This window comes from Anolis sagrei, chromosome 3 (assembly GCF_037176765.1).
Source record: "Anolis sagrei isolate rAnoSag1 chromosome 3, rAnoSag1.mat, whole genome shotgun sequence".
Taxonomy (NCBI): domain Eukaryota; kingdom Metazoa; phylum Chordata; class Lepidosauria; order Squamata; family Dactyloidae; genus Anolis; species Anolis sagrei.
Genome location: NC_090023.1, coordinates 267,709,948 through 267,727,781, shown reverse-complemented (window position 1 = coordinate 267,727,781; position 17,834 = coordinate 267,709,948). Strand labels below are relative to the sequence as shown.

The following is a 17,834-nucleotide window of genomic DNA, read 5'->3' as shown; positions in this document are numbered from 1 at the left end:
TATCATAAACATTTTTTCCTGGCGTATTATCAAAGGCTTTCTTGACCAGAATCACTGGGTTGTTGTGAGTTTTCTGGGCTGTATGGCCATGCATCAGAAGCATTTTTTCCTGGTGTATTATCAAAGGCTTTCTTGACCAGAATCACTGGGTTGCTGTGAGTTTTCTGGGCTGTATGGCCATGTATCAGAAGCATTTTTTTCCTGAAGTACTAAAAAGTGAGCCTTTTTCTGATATTCTAAAATCATCTATTATGATGACAACTTAGCGTGTTATTATATGCTGTTGTCATTTCATCATTCATAATTCTGTGCCTCTCTGATCTGTTTTTAATGGTTGTCTTTTAGCCATTCTCTTTTTGCATTCCCTCTTTGAGCATGTGTTCTTCTATTATAAATTCTGTCATTAGCAACTGAACGCTCCGCTTGAAGCCAAACCCACCCATTAAGCCTTATAGAGAAGTTTCTTGGCCTTTTGCTCAAACTTGTTCGCCCCACCCAGCATACTGTCATGACAGTTCAGATGCCCCAGGGAAGGCAAAAATAAAGGTCAAGCATCCCTAAAGTATGTCCTTTTTTGCCTTTTAAGAAATAAAGACATTCAACCCATTTTGGGCTTTCTACCGAGAACACGAGCTTGAACAATGTAGTGCTTGTATCTTTAAGGACTACTCATTTAAATCTGCCCTGTGGTATTTGAACTGAAAGGTTACAATTTAGATGTCCATGCTCATTGCGTTGCAGCAGTGTTTTCACTTCAGATTTCCCCCTTACTTTGTGGCTCAGACTGAATAAAGTGTTCCTTCCCAAGAAAGAGAAGAGAGGGGAGTCTATTTCTTGATTTCACATAATTACATGCATAACTTCACAGTGACAAATTGGGTCCAGCTAACAGGACCACAATTGCTTCGTCTTCTATGGTGCTGAAGAACTTCCTGGCATTTGAACGTGAGATCAAGGATGGAAGACAGGCCTGTGTTATTCCAGATGTTGTTGGACTTAAGGTTTTAAGGGGCCAGGAAAGCATGGGTCTCTTCCTTTTGGATGAGCCAGTTTGGAGACAAAAAGTCATTTTCCCCCACCAACTAAATAAATAAGTAATTGGAGACCTGTGGCCTAAATATTCCCTACCATTGATTTAAGTCATCTGTTGCTGTTGTGTGCCTTCAAGTCATCTCCGACTTGTGGTGACCTTAAATCGAAATTGCCAAGGGGTTTTCTTGGCAGGATTTGTTCAGAGGGGCCTTTCCTTTAATTCCTCTGAGTCTGAGAGCGTATTTCCACCGACATCTGCAAACAGTTTCTACTAGCCTATTTCAAACTAGCAGCACCACACTGCTTTTCACGTCATCTATGTCCGATCCTTTAGCCAAAAAGGCTTCCAGAGGATCTTACAAAAATAAGTAGTGCAATAATTCTTGATTTCAAGCTTATAATCAGAATTTAAAACAAGATACCCAACAAATAAGGGATGGTGAGGGAGAAGAGAAGGAAAATTACTCAAGTTGAACGTTTTCAAATTATTTGCTGGATGGAAGCTGCTCAGCTCGGCTTTATAACCATAAGGCTTCTAGAATGACAGCATAACAATAAATTGGTTGTTCATTCGTTCAGTCATTTCCGACTCTTTGTGGCCTCATGGACCAGTCCAGGCCAGAGCTCCCTGTCAGCCATCACCACCCCCAGCTCCTTCAAGGTCAGTCCAGTCACTTCAAGGATCCCATCCATCTTGCCCTTGGTCGGCCCCTCTTCCTTTTTTCTTCCATTTTCCCCAGCATCATTGTCTTCTCTAAGCTTTCCTTTCTTCTCATGATGTGGCCAAAGTACTTCATCTTTGGCTCTACTATCTTTTCCCTCCAATGAGCAGTCGGGCTTTATTTCCTGGAGGATGGACTGGTTGGATATTCTCGTGGTCCAAGGCACTCTCAGAACTTTCCTCCAACAGCACGGTTCAAAAGCATCTATCTTCCTTCGCTCAGCCTTCCCTAGTCATCCGTAAATGACTATGGGGAATACCATTGCTTTGACTATGCGGATCTTCATTTCCAGTGTGATGTCTCTACTCTTCACTATTTTATTGAGATTGGACATTGCTTTCCTCCCAAGAAGGAAGCGTCTCCTGATTTCCTGGCTGCAGTCTGCGTCTGCAGTAATCTTTGCACCTAGAAATACAAAACCTGTCACTGCCTCGACGTTTTCTCCTTCTATTTGGTAGATGCCACTAAATGAAAAATTAGGTCAGATCACTGGGTTGCTGTGAGTTTTCGGGGTTGTATGGCCATATTCAGCAAGCATTCTCTCCTGATGTTTGCCCACATCTATGGCAGGCATCCTCAGAAGTTGAGGAGTCTGTTGGAAACTAGGCAAGTCTGGTTTATAGATCTGTGGAATGTCCAGGGTGAGAGAAAGAATTCTTGTCTGCCTGAGGTTGAGAAGCCATTGAAATGCACAGTCGTGTGCACAATGTCAACAGAAAGGAGGAAACCATGAAAATGAACAAAATCTGGTGTCCAGTTTTTTAAAAAACCCTCTAAAACAGTGGTTCTCAACCAGGGGTATGTTTTTGGCTTACAACTCCCAGAAATCCCAGCCAGTTTACCAGGTGTTAGGATTTCTGAGAGTTCAAAAAGATCAAAAAAATTTGGGGACCCCAGGTTGAGAACCACTGCTCTAAATTCAGGACAGTAAATAAAGAGCAACACTCAGAAAACAGGGGAATTCCAGACAAGCATCAATCAGGGCCAAACAATGATTACCTCAGGCAGCAGGCAGCCAGGCTTTGAAACTGCAATGCCATTCAGTGCTAATCAAAGTGGCCAATTGCAATATTCACACTTGCTTCCAACAGACAAAAGTTCTTTCTCCCACCCTGGACATTCCACAGGTATATAAGCCTCACTTGCCTAGTTTCCAGCAGACCCCTCAACCTCTGAGGATAGCTGCCATAGATGTGAGTGAAACCTCAGGAGATAATGCTTCTGGAACATGGCCATACAGCCCAGAAAACTGACAGAAACCCAGTGATTTCAACCATGAAAGCCTTCGATGACACATACAGTAGGTCAGATCAGTTTTATGACACAATATTGAGTGAATAAAGTTTACTTTTTGCTATGTATTGGTGTTGGAGTCTCCTTGGAAAAAGGTTGGCTGTCAGGAAACAGTTGTAAGGCCCCATAATTCATTTTGAGGCAGTCTTTTATAATCCTGAATTGATACCAGAAGGTCTGGAGTGTATTTATGCAACTACCTCCCACACATTTCTCAAATAACTATAGAATGCCTGCTTCACTTTTTTCCCCATTTCCAGAGCTACTACTTTGAACTAGGCGAGTAGAAACTATTGACAGGCTTCTAAATAGAGCAGTTGTGTTGTAAGCTTGATGTGAATTTCATTCTTCAGTGTAGTGCTGAAGACTCAGCAGGACTGCCCTTTTCTCTGTGTCCTGTATGTTCGCTCTCTGAGTGGCAGAGATTCATTAAAAAAAATCTCCAGTGAGTATTCCTTAGTTGCATAAATTCACCGAATCAGACATGTGCTTATAAGAACTTACATCTGGATTTGGTTATTACTGGATGCAGCTGAGCGGATACAGAGGCAGTTGAGGATTTGATGGGGTTTTTAAGTGTGAAAGGTCATGCCAACATGTTCCTTGTTGTTTATTTTTAATTTTGTGCTAAAATCTAGGAATAGCATGTGGTAGGAGAGAAATGTTTATATTGTTGTTATAAGGAGCCCCCGGTGGCGCAGTGGGTTAAACCCCTGTGCCAGCAGGACTGAAGACCGACAGGTCGCAGGTTTGAATCCGGGGAGAGGCGGATGAGCTCCCTCTATCAGCTCCAGCTCCTCATGCGGGGACATGGGAGAAGCCTCCCACAAGGATGATAAAAACATCAAATCATCTGGGCGTCCCTGGGCAACGTCCTTGCAGACGGCCAATTCTCTCACACCAGGAGTCACTCCTGAAACGACAAAAAAATGTTGTTATGTGCTCCCAAGACAGCTACGACTTGCAGTAACTCTGTCTTCAGGTTTTCTTGACAGCTCTAGACCAGGGGTCCTCGAACTAAGACCCGAGAGCCAGATACGGCCCTCCAAGGTCATTTACCCAGCCCTCACTCAGGGTCAACCTAAGTCTGAAACGACTTGAAAGCACACAACAACACCAACAACAACAATCCTATCTCATCAACAATTGTTAAAATTGTTCTTCATTTTAATTATTGTATTTAAGTGTTTTTTTGCACGACAAATGAGATATGTGCAATGTGCGTAGGAATTCATTCGTGTTTTTTTCAAATTATAATTTGGCCCTCCAACAGTTTGGCGGACTGTGACCTGGCCCTCTGTTTAAAAAGTTTGAGGACCCCTGCTCTAGACAAAGGAGGCTTGCCTCCTAGGCTGAGAAAGTAGGACTTGCTTACTGTCATGTGTTGAGTTTCTATGGGTCCCTGATCTCCCAGAGATTTGGAGATACAGCTTCAGTGGAGACACCTTTTCTCCATTGTAATAACTCTTTCAGGAGTGGATTTCCCTTTCAATGACTAGATTTCTTTCTCTGTTGTCTCACCCCCATTTGTAAGTCAGATGTTTCTAACTCGTGGACTTCCTGTAGATACATACATAAGAGCTTTTCCTGCATCCCTTTATGCATCCCATTTATACTTTTAACATTTTTATTCCACCTTATATCCATCAAGTTCTTTATGTCTGCTTATTTTTACTTTAACAAATCAATATCCCAATAGTTGTATATCTCCAGACCTGTACATAGAGTATTTCCCTCTCCTTTATTTTATTTCGTGTCAGGGCAGCCAGTCAATTATATTACATTTCTAACAGAACAAAGCAAACAAACAGACATAATACAACATTTGTGAGTTTGGTAGTTGATTAAATGTCCTTTGACCAGTATCTGGCCACTTGGAGTGCTTCTGGTGTTGCTGCAAGAAGGTCCTCCATTGTGCATGTGGCAGGGCTAAGGTTGCATTGCAGCAGGTGGTCAGTGGTTTGCTCCTCTCCACATTTGCATGTCGAGGATTCCACTTTGTAGCCCCATTTCTGAAGGTTGGCTCTGCATCTTGTGGTGCCAGAGCGCAGTCTGTTCAGTGCCTTCCACGTCGCCCAGTCCTCTTTGTGCCCAGGGGGGAGTCTCTCATTTGGTATCAGCCATTGGTTGAGGTTCTGGGTTTGAGCCTGCCACTTTTGGACTCTCACTTGCTGAGGTGTTCCAGCGAGTGTCTCTGTAGATCTTAGAAAACTATGTCTAGATTTAAGTCGTTGACGTGCTGGCTGATACCCAAACAGGGGATGAGCTGGAGATATCTCTGCCTTGGTCTTTTCACTATTGGCTGCTACTTCCCGGCGGATATCATGTGGGGCAATACCAGCTAAGCAGTGTAATTTCTCCAGTGGTGTAGGGCGCAGACACCCCGTGATAATGCGGCATGTCTCTCTCCTATATCTATATCCCATATATACCCAAGTATATGCCGACCCAAATATAAGCCGAGGCACCTAATTTTACCACAAATAACTGGGAAAACATATTGACTCAAGTATAATCTGAGGGTGGGAAATGCAGCAGCTACTGGTAAAATTCAAAATAAAAATAGATATCAGTCCAATTACATTTATCAAGGCATCAGTGGGTTAAATGTTTTTAAATATTTACATAAAACTGTTATTTAAGATCACCCAACTCTGATCAAACCATTATTTTAAAATTCTTCAATGTAAATGTGCTTACATAGCCTTCCAATAATAATAGAGTAAAACAATAAATGTAATAATAACAACAACAATAATAGAGTAAAATAATGGAAATGTAATAACAGTAATAATAGAATAATGAATATAACAATAACAATAATAAATAGAGTAACATAATGGAAATGTAATAACAGTAATAATTGAATAATAAATGTAATAATACTAATAATAATCGAGTAAAATAATAAATGTAATAATATTAATATTAATAATAATAATTGAGTAAAATAATAAATGTAATAAAAATAATAATAACAGAGTAAAATAATAAATAACCTTGACTCGAATATAAGCCGAGGGGGACTTTTTCAGCCTTAAAAAAGGGCTGAAAAACTAGGCTTATACTCAAGTATATACAGAATATAGATAAATAGATAGATAGATAGATAGATAGATAGATAGAAAGGTTTTATTTTTCTAAGAATGTGTCCAAAGATTTATATTTTAACAAAGTTGTTAACTTTTCCATTTCTTTGCCCATTTCCCACATCTTCATTGCCCATTTTTTGTAGTTGGTATTTCCATCTTATTCCTTTGTTGGGCAAATAATACTTTTGCTGCTATTAACGTGTATTCTCTCGTGTTTTTATTTTATTATTTGATCATGCAACAGTCCTATTCATCTGGTTCTTTTGTGAAATCTGTACATCTGCTTTCAAACTCATTGATGTGATGGGGGAGATGGACTAAAGAAAATGTCACCCAGAATTTGGCCTTGTAACTGTTGGGAGCACATTGAGGGGGAAACCACCCCCTGCAGAGCCCGTCTGTGCCGTAGGAAATGGAAGAACTCTTAATAAGCCTATAATCAAATTCAGGAAACGTTCAAATAATGCGTTTGCACCTCTGTGGCCTCCAGCCTCAGCTCTTCTGCGTAAGTGGAACAGGAGGCTTCCAACAGCAGGTTGCTCCCCATGTGGCCCCGGCACCCTGCATGGGATAATCTTCTGCTTTGCTGAACAAGCAGCGTGTCCCGTGCTTGAGTTCCATTATGTGCCTTCATCCAGGACTCAACATGCAGAGCTGTGCAAAGGCTCATTGACGTTGGCTTATTGTTCTCTTCTGGGGGGCCTTTCAGGGTCCCAACATTCCCGTCCACTTTGGATCCCACGTATGCGCTCAGGCCCCAACATAGCCACCATTCTTCTCCCAGGACTAAGCCGCAGCGAGACTGGCTCCCTAATTACCCGGATGATCTTCCGGTTGAGTGCATGAGGGCTCCCCCAGGGGCTGACTGGGCTGCTTTTGTGCACTGTGGGATAATATCACCGTCTCTGTGGGCCAACTTAATTACCGCTTGCTCAGTGGCTGGATAAAAAAGCCCCTTTATATTTCCCCCAATTTCCATTCTTCAAATTGCAATGGCTCAGATTTCCTCTGGCCGTATATTAGTTCTGCAAGCCCAGTAATGAATTGAGAGAGTGGCCTTGCTGCTCAGAACATGCTTCAAGGGGAGACCCACGGGCTGTTTTGGAAGGTACTGTTTTAAAAACAACAACCAGGTTTGCTTCTCAAGATGGCACCATAATCAAATCAAGTACAGCTGAAAGTAAACCGTTTCCTGTTACAATAAATGTACTTATTTGTCGTGTCAGGGCAACCAGTCAATTGTATTACAATTCTAACAGAACAAAACAAACAAACAGACAAAATACAATATGTGTGAGTTTGGTAGTTGATTAAATGTCCTTTGACCAGTAGCTGGTCACTTGGAGTGCCTCTGGTGTTGCTGCAAGAAGGTCCTCCATTGTGCATGTGGCAAGGCTCAGGGTGCATTGCAGCAGGTGGCCAGTGGTTTACTCTTCTCCACACTCGCATGTCGAGGATTCCACTTTGCAGCCCCATTTCTGAAGGTTGGCTCTGCATCTCGTGGTGCCAGAGCGCAGTCTGTTCAGCGCCTTCCAAGTCGGCCAGTCTTCTGTGTGCCCGGGGGGAGTCTATCATTTGGTATCAGCCATTGGTTGAGGTTCTTGGTTTGAGCCTGCCACTTTTGGACTCTTGCTTGCTGAGGTGTTCCAGCGAGTATCTCTGTAGAGCTTAGAAAACTATTTCTAGATTTAAGTCATTGACGTGCTGGCTGATACCCAAACGGGATGAGCTGGAGATATCTCTGCCTTGGTCCTTTCACTACTGGCTGCTACTTCCCGGTGGATGTCAGGTGGTGTAATACCGGCTAAGCAGTGTACTTTCTCCAGTGGTGTAGGGCGCAGACACCCCATGATAATGCGGCATGTCTCATTAAGAGCCACATCCACTTTTTTAGTGTGGTGAGATGTGTTCCACACTGGGCATGCGTACTCAGCAGCAGAGTAGCATAACGCAAGGGCAGATGTCTTCACTGTGTGTGGTTGTGATCCCCAGGTTGTGCTAGTCAGCTTTCGTATGATATTGTTTCTAGCAGCCACTTTTTGCTTGATGTTCAGGCAGTGTTTCTTGTAGGTAAGAGCACGGTCCAGAGTGACTCCCAGGTATTTGGGGTTATAAATAAATATACTAAGAGCAACTGAATAAGCTTTGGGAAATCATCTGCTCAGAGAATCACAAGAAAACATAGTTAACCAATAGTTTATCTCCATGATCAAGAAATCCCCTGCCCTTAAAATTCAGTAGAAGCTAACATCCACTTGTAGTTAGGGATTACTGTGATATGTTCTTTTAACTCTGGTTAAAAGCTCTGACAGAGTGTAAAACCATAGTTTACCATGCTAACCTGAGTTCTGTACATGGAAAGATTAATTCTACCAGTCAAGGATCAGATAACCTACCCTGATCATGGTTCAACCTTTGCATGAGTAATATGCACAGACTGAAGCCATGCATTGCTGCAGACTTAATTTGGACGTATTCTTGTTTTGTTTTTTTTACTAATCCTTAACTGGTATGAAGGCTCAGAGGAAAGCAAGGGCAAAACTTCTCTGAAGAAATTCTGCCAAGAAACCTTAAAGTGGCATAAATAACTTGAAGGCACACAGCAATGGGTGTTGGACTACTCAGAGTAATGAAAATGTTGGTTATATTTGCAATCCTTTTTTTTCTCTTTTTCTAAGGGTTCACCAGTAAAACTAGTACCAATCCGAGAATGCCATAGATCAGAAGATTCAAGAAGATACTTGCACCATAACAGGTAAGTTTTGTTTCATTTGTCCAGAGTTCTGAGAATCCCCAGGAAATATCATGCTGCAGGGCCTGGAATATACAGAATATAGGACAGATTGCATTATTTTGGGTTTGTGGCCTTACAGTACAGTACAGCCTCCATACCCAAAGGGGATGGATACCTGATACAATGGATGCTATATATTGAATATACTTGGTTCCAAGGTATATCCTAGAATTGCACAAGGGGATCTAGAGAGATGCGCACAAACACTTCTGATATACTTTTGGGAACTCGGGTAAGTGAAACCAAGGATATTGAATCTGTGGATAAGGGGTCACATTACATTTTAAGCAAAATATCTTGTGTAATGCTAATTATTCTGTAACCCTTTTTGAAGAGAGGTGGGTAAGAAATGTCAGTTATTAATATTAATTAGTATTAATTACTCTCATGTTTGGACTCAGTACATACCTGGTGTTTGTTGCCTGTGGGATGTGGGTTTGTTTATTTTATTTTATTTCTTTATCGTGTCAGGAGCAACCAGACAGTTGTATTACATTTTTAATAAAACAAACAAACAAACAGACAAAACACAAAGTTTGCAAACTTGGTAGTTGATTAAATGTCCTTTGACCAGTATCTGGCCACTTGGAATGCCTCTGGTCTTGCCGCAAGGAGGTCCTCCATTGTGCATGTAGCAGGGCTCAGGTTGCATTGCAGCAGGTGGTCAGTGGTTTGCTCTTCTCCACACTCACATGTCGTGGATTCCACTTTGTAGCCCCATTTCTTAAGATTGGCTCTTCATCTCGCAGTCTGTTCAGCACCTTCCAAGTCACCCAGTTTTCTGTGTGCCCAGGGTGGAGTCTCTCATTTGGTATCAGCCATTGATTGAGGTTCTGGGTTTTTTTGAGCCTGCCACTTTTGGACTCTTGCTTGCTGGGGAGTTCCAGCTAGTGTGGGTTTATGTAGAGGAATGCAGTTTGCAGTGGAAGAGAGAAGGAACATACACAATAGCAGGGCAACCTTGATCCTCTCATCATAGCTAGGAGATAGAGTTATGTCTATCGTTACAACACCGTTTTAAATATAATATCTTCATACTTCAGTGCCTTAGAATTTGGTCTATGCCTGTATCAAGTTCATCATATGTAGCAGTATTATTCCCAGGTTTTCTAAGTATTGCCTTGTATATAGATCTTTAGAACTGATAACCAAACGGTTTTGCTAGAACAGATAGAGATTTTCAAGCCTTTGAAGCAGGGGTTTGTTTGTCCATCACACTCTACACCCCCCACCCCCCGGTTGAATGCCTGATCTGTATAGAGCAGGACCCATTAAAATAGAGTAAATGCACTTCTAAAGTGTTTGAGTGCTGCCTGTAGAATTTTAATTACCTAACCAAAAATGGGCATAATGCTGATGATCCTCACCCCAGGATTTGTGAAGCTTAAATTAGAAAAAGGCGTAAGAAGGAGACACCATCTAGAATTGGCTTATGCTTACAAAATCTGTGGTGGCGGCAATCAGTGCAAATATAGATCTGGAGAAACTCACGCTAATTTAAGAAGGTTTTTCTTAATCAGCCCAATGCACAGCCTAATTCAAACCAGGCTTAAGCCTCCCTAGGACTTGAATATGGATACAGTGGACGGGAGGCAATGAGGGGAGCATTTCAGGGCCAGTGGCAAGTCTGGTCCTGTGTGATGTTTGCTACAGTACATGAGAACCTGATGCTGTTTTGCAGGTTGCCATGGCCTGTGTGGAGGCTTGCCTGCCCTGTGTTCAGTTTGTTTGCTCATAAATACATTTCCAAGATGCAGTCCATCCAGTACAGGCTTCTCGTGAGAGACTTAAACTTGTAAAAGCCTGGTCCTGAAGCTTCCTAGTGATCAGTGAAGTGGAGGAGGACGCATTCCTTGTTTAGTGGGAAAGTTAATGATCTGATAGAAGCTTTGGTGCATGAGCTTCTTTACTATGTCTGAAGCTCTTCCGTGCAGATCTAGCAGAGGAGTCAATTTTCTTTAGAGCCACAGTTTTATAAAAAGCCCAATTTCGAATTTTACATCCAAGATGCTTTTCAGTGCTTTGGAACTTGCTCTCCCGTGTCCTTAAAACAAAACGTGATCCTGCCACTTGTTTTCTTCATTCCATGCCCTCTTCCCAGCCAAGTGATTGTTGTTAAGGATCATTAGCTATTATTTGCTCATTGTGAATTTCCAATGTTTGGGGAAGAACCTTTTAAAATGCCATTAACCATAACTGCTGATGTTGCATTTTGAATTTGAATGCTGGGCGAGCCCCCAAACATGAACTTTGGAAAAAGTTCATTGCCTTAGGGTTATTTGTCTTTGTTGTGGATTGAAATATTTTTGTATCATTTCACATTCGTGGTTGTTCGTATTGTAATGTTTTAAAATTATTTTGTATTGTTTAATTTGGTGTTGTTTACAAAATCATAGCTTATTTCATTATATTTATGCTCAGATTTTTAGGTTTTTTTTAATTCAACCTTGTTATAAACATACTTGGGTCCCATGTTGGGAGAAGGTCTTCGAAAAGGTCCCCCATGACCTTCTGACAAATACACTAGTCAAATGTATTGTTGACCGCTTTCATGGCGGGAATCACTGGTTTGCTGTGAGTTTTCCAGGCTGCATGGCAATGTTCAAAGCATTCTCTCCTGATGTTTTGCCCACATCTAGTCAAATGTGGGCTAGGCAAAACTACGGTGAGGTGGATCTATAATTGTTGTAAGCGGACGAACCCAGAGGGTGCTCACCAATGCTTCCTCTTCATTCTGGAAAGAAGTGACAAGTGGAGTGCCACAAGCAGCGTTCCCTCCTGGGCCCGGTCCTGTTCAGGATCTTTATAAATGACTTAGATGAAGGGTTAGAAGGCATCATCAGAGTTTGCAGATAACACCAAATTGGGAGGGATAACCAATACTCCAGAAGACAGGAGCAGAATTCAAAACAATCTTAACAGATTAGAGAGAATATTGGCCAAAACAAACAAAATGAAGTTCAACAGGGACAAATGCAAGATACTCCACTTAGGCAGAAAAAATGAATTGTAAAGATACAGAAAGGGATGATGCCTGGCTTGACAGCAGTACGTGTGAAAAAGATATTGGAGTCCTCATGCACAACAAGTTAAACATGAGCCAACAATGTCATGCGGCAAGTAAAAAAGCCAATTGAATTTTGAGCTGCATAAATAGGAGTATAGTGTCTAGATCCAGGGAATCATGCTCCCCCTCTATTCTTCCTTGGTCAGACCACACCTGGAATCACACTGTGTCCAATTCCGGGCACCGCAATTGAAGGGAGGTGTTGACTCTAAGCTGGAATATTTCCAGAGGAGGGTTACTACAATGATCTAGGGTCTGGAGAACAAACCCTATGAGGAGCAGCTTAAAGAGCTGGGCATGTTTAACCTGCAGAAGAGAAGGCTGAGGAGAGATATGATTCAGTGCTTCTGTGATCCTTCTGCTAGCGCTAACATGATAGCCATATAAAAAATGTAAGGAGAAGTTACAGGGAGGAGGGAGGGGGCTTGTTTTCCGCTTCCCTGAAGGCTAGGATGTGGAACAATGGCTTCAAACTACAGGAAAGGAGATTCCACCTGAACTTTAAGAAGAGTTTCCTAATTGAGAGAGCTGTTCAGCAGTAGAACTCTCTGCCCCGGAGTGTGGTGGAGGCTTCTTCTTTGGAGGCTTTTAAAAAAAAGGCTAGATGGCCATCGGTCAGGGATGCTTTGAATGTGATTTTCCTGCTTCTTGGCAGACAGGGGTTGGAGTAGATGGCCCACGAGATCTCTTCCAACTCTGTGATTCTAAGGTGGGGCTTGAAATAAATAAATGAATAAATAAATAAGGGCAGGTGGGTTTTGTTTTGTAGAGGAAGAAGCTATAATTTGTCTTTAGTTTTCTCTCATTCCTTTTTCTTTGTATCATTAATATCTCCAATTTAATATGTCTACTTGAAGGGATGCAGATGAGTTAAAGCGGCCCGAAAGTCTGAGCTTGACGCATGACAGAGAGCGGCTGTTAAGGAACTACCTAGATCGGGCGGAAAGGTAAGGAAGTGACGGAAGCAGTCCTCCCCTTTTAAAATAGAGCCTGGTTTTGTCTATTGATAGTTTTGTTGTAGAAAAAGAAATCCTTTTAAATCTGATTCTTGTCAATATCATTGCTTTCATGTTGTGTGGAGCATGGCATTCCCTAGTGACGGCACAGAGGGCTGTCGAGGGTGTTGATGATGCCAAATAAGGAAATGAGAAGACCCAGACTTGAGATGTAAATGATACGAGGTTTGGTGTTCATGACTTATAACAGTCATTACAATGAGAACAGGAAAATTGGAATGGGATTAAATTGCAGATCCTTTGCTGTTCCAAATGAGTTTCTTGATTAAGTTTGAGCAAATTGCATGCAGGGCCATTCGGATATTGTTTCATGAATGATGGAAGGGTGCCCCATCCTGCCTTTGTGAGATCGTTTTCATACCATCCAAAGGCAATGATGGGAAAAGGAGAGTAGATAAGCATTTTTAGGATTGCTTGAGCCATGCACAGTGTGGCACTTCAAAGAGCACAAATGAGTTATACCTTAGCCTTCCCTAGTCAGTAAAATAACTTGAGCTTCCCAGTCAATTAATGTTGAAACCCAGCTACTCCCAAATAGATAACTCTTCTCTGAAACCTTATGTTGTGAGAGGGAAACATTACTGTCTTGCATAAAAAGGAGTCCTTGAACTCATTGTTCCGTGGTTACTTTGCACAAACTTGAACTGGAGTTCTAGGCTGAGATATTTCTTTTTGAAGCACCCCAAGTTATCAATGCAAACACTAGATGGAAGCTTCTGAAGGCCTCAGTGGTTGTTAATGACCACAAGGAAACGTGCTTGAAACATGGTGGCCCTCGGGAGAGCTCTCATTGCAAAGTTCCAAAGAGTGCCTTTGTGGATTTTGTATGCAAAAGAACTGGGCACAGCATGAGGCATTTACATATATCCAAATCCATTTATTCCTTGTAAAACTGATGAAGTTAAATTGTTAGTATTATACTTAAAGAGCAGTGAGGCTGTGCTTGTTAATTGCTGTAGTGGGCTAAGCAAAAGACATGGAAATCCCAAGGCAATAAATGCAACTCCTATTTTTTCACGTTGTTCCTGGGTTGCCATGGGAGTATGTTTAGGAGAAGTTTCCAGTGGATTCTGTCTTGAAGGCTTTATTGTTGCTGTTGAACTCTGTAGTTCATAGTGGTAGCTGGGGAAAGGAATTCAGACTTCTTTAAATCATACGGTTTGGGGGGAGAAGAGCTAGGCTCCAAAAGGACTGTTTGTGGGCGGACTAGTTCTGCAACCTCTTGAGTTTTTTATTACATGAACAGCCACTTCTCTTCAGAAGTGTCTTGTGTTGAACTGAAAGCTATGGTTGCAGGAAGGTAGTCTTACTAATAAAAGCAGGTTTATCCAACTAAGGCCCGTGGGCCGGATGTGACCCTCCGAGGTCATTTACACAGCACTTATCCTATATTCTAGACTTAGGGTCGCTGTAAGTATGAAATGACTTGAAGGCACACAACAACAACAACAACCATTTTAATTAACTTGACTGCAAAGATACAGAATGGGGGACAATGCCTGGCTCGAGAGCAGTACATGTGAAAAAGATATTGGAGTCCTCGTGGACAACAAGTTAAACATGAGCCAACAATGTGATGCGGCAGCAAAAAAAGCCAATGGGATTGTGGCCTGCATCACTAGGAGCATAGTGTCTAGATCCAAGGGAGTCATGCTACCCATCCTCTATTCTGCCTTGGTTAGACCACGTCTGGAATATTGTGTCCAATTCTGGGCACCACAATTGAAGAGAGATATTGACAAGCTGGAATGTGTCCAGAGGAGGGCGACTAAAATCAAGGGTCTGGAGAACAAGCCCTATGAGGAGTGGCGTAAAGAGCTGGGCATGTTTAGCCTGAAGAAGAGAAGGCTGAGAGGAGACATGATGGCCATGTATAAATATGTGAGAGGAAGCCACAGGGAGGAGGGAGCAAGCTTGTTTTCTAATTCCCTAGAGACTAGGACATGGAACAATGGCTTCAAACTACAAGAAAGGAGATTCCATTGGAACATTAGGAAGAACTTCCTGACTGTGAGAGCTGTTTAGCAGTGGAATTCTCTGTCCCGGAGTGTGGTGGAGCTCCTTCTTTGGAGGCTTTTAAACAGAGTCTGGATGGCCACCTGTCAGGGATGCTTTGAATGCAATATTCCTGCTTCTTGGCAGGGGGTTGGACTGGCTGGCCCATGAGGTCTCTTCCAACTCTTTGATTCTATGTGTCAAGGACTTCGTCTGGGCATATTAGGTGTGCTTGGCCAAGAACTTAAGTGAATTCTTTACTTAGATATGATGCCACCCAAATGCCATCCCTCACTACTTGAACATGTTGTGATAACTTCCCAGCCTTCATTCTAGTTGTGTAATGGAAGTCTGGTGATATTGGCATAGATCAAATATAGCATAACTTGTTCTTGATAGGAAATTGTGGAATGCCAGCCCCAGGGCCGAGGGAAAGGAGAGTAGGTCTTGGGACAATGATGAGTAATAAATTGCTACCCCTGATCTGACATCCTTTATCCAATGCTACAGATTTTCCTCTGGAAACATTCATTCTTAGATCTACTTACTTGATTTAATAACTGTTCAGCTGCATATCTGTAGATACTAGAAGAAAATATTTATTCTCTAGACTGTATTAAATGTATTGTATGCATTGTGAAGTGTAAGAGAATGCGATGTTTAAACTCCTATAAAGTTTCTTTTTATTTTCAGAGGCTCCAATGATCCCTCTTCCACTCCGTTGCTGTCCAACAGTCACAATCAGGTAAACAGACACCCTGCATTTCAGAAACATTCTGCTTTCTGTTTCACATGTGGCTGATTACTTTAAAAAATGCATTCTCCAAAACCATGTTCCAGGTCTCTCACTCAGATGCCGATCTACACAAAAAGCGTGAGCATTTAGTGGAGCGGACCCGGAGGGAGGCCCAGCTTGCTGCACTGCAGTATGAGGAGGAGAAGATGCGGACAAAACAAATCCAGCGGGAAGCTGTGCTTGATTTTGTCAAAGTAAGGACCTTCTGAAGAGAGAGGCAGCAATATTAGCTCTGTGTTTGCTGTATACACAGCAGGTGCCTTGGTGTATTCCATCTCTTAGGGCTACATATGTAAAGAGTATACTTTTTCTTGAGAAAGGTCATCGGGCAGTGCTTCGCAACCTTCCTAATGTCACAATCCCTTAATACAGTTCCTCATGTTATGGTGACCCCCAACCATAAAATTATTTTCATTGCTACTTCATAACTGTCATTTTGCCACTGCTATAAATCGTAATGTAAATATCTGATATGCAGGATGCATTTTCATTCACTAGGTCAAATTTGGCACAAATACCCAATACGCCCAAATTTGAATACTGGAGGGGTTCTGGGGGGCGGGGTATTGATATTGTCATTTGGGAGTTGTAGTTGCTGGGATTTATAGTTCACCTACAATCAAAGAGCATTCTGAACTCCACCAACTATGAAATTGAACCAAACTTGGCACACAGAACTCCCATGACCAACATAAAATACTGGAAGGGTTTGGTGGGCATTGACCTTGAGTTTTGGAGTTGTAGTTCACCTACATCCATAGAGCACTTTGGCCTCAAATAATGATGGATTTGGACCAAACTTGGCACGAATATTTCCAAATATGAACACAGATGGAGTTTGGGGAAAACAGACCTTGACATTTGGGAGTTGTAGTTGCTGGGATTTATAGTTCACCTACAATCAAAGAATTCCACCAATGATAGAATTGAGGCAAACTTCCCACACAGAACCCCCATGACCAACAGAAATTATTGTGTTTTCTGAAGATCTTTGCCAACCCCTCTGACACCCCCTCGCAACTCCCCCAGGGGTCCCGACCCCCAGGTTGAGAAACACTGATCTAGACTGTCAAATTAACGCTTTGACTAGGAAAGCTCACTGCAATGGGATACTGGGATTTGTAGCTTGGTGAGACACCAGCATTAGCTTCTAAAACTACAACTGACAGCATTCCATGAAGCCATGACAAAGTATTGTCAAACTGCTTCAAATTCGACAGTGTAGATGCAGCTTGAGAGCCTCCAAGCCCCCCTGCCCCTTCCCAGGAGTCCCGACCCCCAGGTTGAGAAACACTGCCATAGAAGCATATAGCCTTGCAGTAAAAACAGCTCAAACATAATTTTAAAAAACAAAGCAAGGCCAGTAAAGCTATGCAAATATCATTACAGAAGTAGAGCACAAGATCTCTCTGTCCACCCCACCCAAAGCTCAATCCCAGAAGAAAGCTTCAGGGCATCATTGCTCCAACCATAGTATACTAGCCATGTGACTATGTACATACAGGGAGAGGTTTGGCCCGCTTTGTGACCACAGCTCCTCGGAATAGAAGCAGCTTCTGAGAAAAATCTTCTCAGAGGAGCTTTCTGCTTTTCTGAGCAGTTTGTAGAGGCTGGAGTTACAGATGTGCTCCATATGTCTCTGTAGGGCTTATGCTTGGCATGGTGACCTGCCACATCTCGAATCCATTTACACACACATAAACCACCATTAACTTTAGTATTAACCCTGATAAAGCCTATGACTGGCTACTTCATATGCCAGGAAACACTAAGATACAAGCTGCTTTTTCTTGCTTCTGAAACCTGATGAAGAAGTAGTAATAAAGAACGAAGTTTGACATTTTATAGAACAGTATGTTTTTCCACTTGTTCTGTGCCTGGCATTTTGTTCTTTGAGATTTTTGCCTTGCATATGGTGAACTCTTCCAGTTGTGTCTTTGGTTGGGACTATAACACAGCCGCCTTTTGCTGTTTGCTAGCTATATGCAGAAGGAAAGATATCACAGAAGGTGGTGGAAATCAGTAAT

At 42.2% G+C, this 17,834-nt stretch overlaps 1 protein-coding gene across 7 annotated transcripts in view; it reads left to right on the top strand.

Annotated features, from left to right (window-relative positions):
* LRCH3 (leucine rich repeats and calponin homology domain containing 3) overlaps nt 1-17,834 on the top strand; it is a 116,797-nt gene that overhangs the window by 63,649 nt on the left and 35,314 nt on the right. For all 7 annotated transcript variants that reach the window (XM_060767301.2, XM_060767296.2, XM_060767295.2 and 4 more), the window contains exons 10-13: nt 8,818-8,894; nt 12,858-12,947; nt 15,705-15,756; nt 15,852-16,001. In XM_060767301.2, the coding sequence (XP_060623284.2) occupies nt 8,818-8,894; nt 12,858-12,947; nt 15,705-15,756; nt 15,852-16,001 (369 nt within the window). The remainder of the gene's footprint in view (nt 1-8,817; nt 8,895-12,857; nt 12,948-15,704; nt 15,757-15,851; nt 16,002-17,834) is intronic.